At 44.1% G+C, this 2500-nt stretch overlaps 1 protein-coding gene across 4 annotated transcripts in view; it reads left to right on the top strand.

Moving 5' to 3' along the window:
• Pbx3 (PBX homeobox 3) overlaps window positions 1-2500 on the top strand; it is a 206277-nt gene that overhangs the window by 197598 nt on the left and 6179 nt on the right. For all 4 annotated transcript variants that reach the window (XM_058581763.1, XM_046451726.2, XM_046451724.2 and 1 more), the window contains one exon: window positions 1447-1612. In XM_058581763.1, the coding sequence (XP_058437746.1) occupies window positions 1447-1612 (166 nt within the window). The remainder of the gene's footprint in view (window positions 1-1446; window positions 1613-2500) is intronic.

The following is a 2500-nucleotide window of genomic DNA, read 5'->3' on the forward strand; positions in this document are numbered from 1 at the left end:
GGGAAAACAAATCAAATGATGGTGGAACAGGAAAAGCTAGGAAGTGCTGATCTGTAGCACATTTACTTCCTGATGGGTTTTGGCTTATTTCTGCCTGATGAACCTATGCATGCTGTGTGGGTCCTCGGCGAGTATGCCTGCCTGTGTGAGTGTGCACATGTGTGCACACAGTGATCCCAGGATGGGACAGCATATGGGCAGCAGTGAGGCCAATGTTGTCTTCCTCACGTGGCTCCCTTGCCAGGACTTTCTGGCTTCTTCAGGAAGGATGAGTGCCATAGGTTGAAGAATGGGAGTTCTATTTCCAAACCAATTAAAGACTTGGCAGAGGTGGTCATCAGGGGTGCCCACTGGTGTAAATTGGGTTGGAGGGCTCTGAACTGCACACTACTCCTTATTTTCCTTCAGAGCCCCAGAGGAGCTGTTAGGGAATAATAGCTTTAGGGTAGAACAGTGACCCCTGATACCACAGCAATGTGTTCCTTTGACAGACTCTTGGGAAAAAATCATTGAAAAGTATTTCTAAACTGTTACTTTACCAAAAGAGAGGTAAGATCCTTTTACACAGCAAGTGGGCATACCTTTTTATAAATCGCTATGTAGCTTTTAGCTGCTGCTTTATATGGCTCAATGACATATGCCTGAACTCATAATGTAACCCTGAGTGGTGCGTCTGGGGCTCAAGTCCTGCTGTCCATAAAATGTGATGAAATCTGTCTGATGCCAAGATCTTTAGAAATTTCTTCCATTTGCACTGGCTGACATCATAAGTAGTGTGTGTGTGTGTGTGTGTGTGTGTGTGTAGTGTGTGTATGTTCCACCTGATGAAATCAGAGCTGCCCCTCTGCATTTTATTGTGACCTTATTGGAATTCTTGAGTTTTCAAGTTGTGGCCTCCTCTCATGTTCCCTGGCAGAGCTTGAGCAGCCATCTTGGCAGCTGTGCAGTGTCTTCTAAGGCAGGAGACAAAGGGATTTCTCATCCATTATTAATTGGTATTACTCTTTGCAGCAGACCAAACACAATTCTATAATACAGCTGCCAACACCGTGACCAACCCCCCAAAAGAAGTTATTCTTTCTCGAGTATTGCTTGTTCTTTACCTAATATAAATGTTTCCTTTAGCTTTTCAGCTGTTTTTAGGGGGCCTGATTACTTACATACAAATTGGTGTCTATATCAATTGGATATTTTTTATGAGCATGCTTCCAGCCAACTGGGAGCCAACTCCAAGAAGAAGCATTATTCCAAAACAGTATGAAGAAATTTGCCAAAAGAGAATGCAACCCCTGAAACCTTTATGAATCACCCATAGGATGTGAGGTCACAGGTGCTGAGTGTCTCCCAAAATGTCCCTTTAGTATGCAATGTTTGTGACTGGAAATTTTGACTTTCTTCTTTTTTGACTTTTCTACCCTTTCAATTCTGTGTTCCTACAATTTGTAGGTATCCAACTGGTTTGGCAACAAGCGAATCAGGTACAAGAAGAATATTGGCAAGTTTCAGGAAGAAGCCAACCTGTATGCTGCAAAGACAGCTGTGACAGCCGCACACGCAGTGGCCGCAGCTGTGCAGAACAACCAGACCAATTCACCCACCACGCCAAATTCTGGTGCGTACTGGGCGCTCACTCCCTGCTTGGCCATGCAGCCTCATGCCACAGCGTTCTATCCCACAGACCATGAAAAGAACCATGATAATGATACAGTGGTTTATAAAGGAAGGTTTATGTTCACGTGCAGGCTTGTTCTTGGGACAGGTGAGTGGTGGATGGCCCACACCTGTAAACCCACCATTCACGGTGAATGTCACTCACTACTGGTAGATTCTGGAACTTCCACACTTAGTAGTGGCCTTTAATTTAGCAATTAGGGAAAATGTTCTCACTAATGATTGTCTTGGCTGTGTTGTTCCAGGTATCCCGTAAGGTCAGTAGTGGTCTGTTCACGAATGAAATACACAAGTGGGAACCAAATTGGTCGGTATTCATGATGAAGCTGGAGTTCTGGGATGGGGTGCAGGCGGCTCCCCATGTGCCACAGCTGCAGAGTCTGGATTTCTCTAGCCCCTGTGAGGCTGGTTTGGTGGGCTGAGCAGTGGTCATATGTGAGAGGGACAAAACTCAGTGCATGGACACATTACTCCTGACCCTCATCCAATACATCTCAGCAAAATTTTATATGCCATTTGTGATGGAGTTGGAAATACTTGAAATTGCAGGAAACTTGAATGACAGGTGCACAGCAAGTCCAAAAAGATGGACTTGAGGAGCAGTTCAAGGGACTTTTCTTCTTTAAGCATGAATATTTAAAAGTTAAGAAAGTGAGACTTTGTTTTGTTCTCCCCTCCCTGTATTTTAATGGGACATGAAAGGTAACAGGGAAAGTAGAATTAGGACTAAGAAAGAAGATCGGAAATACGTGTCATGATCCACCATGACCATCAGTGATGTTGAAAAGCTCTTAATGACTCAGTCCTAGAAATAATGGGGAAATGAAGT

This window comes from Marmota monax, unplaced genomic scaffold, assembly GCF_021218885.2.
Source record: "Marmota monax isolate L192 unplaced genomic scaffold, Marmota_monax_Labrador192_F-V1.1 WCK01_AAM20220418_F8-fsc00020, whole genome shotgun sequence".
Classification (NCBI taxonomy): domain Eukaryota; kingdom Metazoa; phylum Chordata; class Mammalia; order Rodentia; family Sciuridae; genus Marmota; species Marmota monax.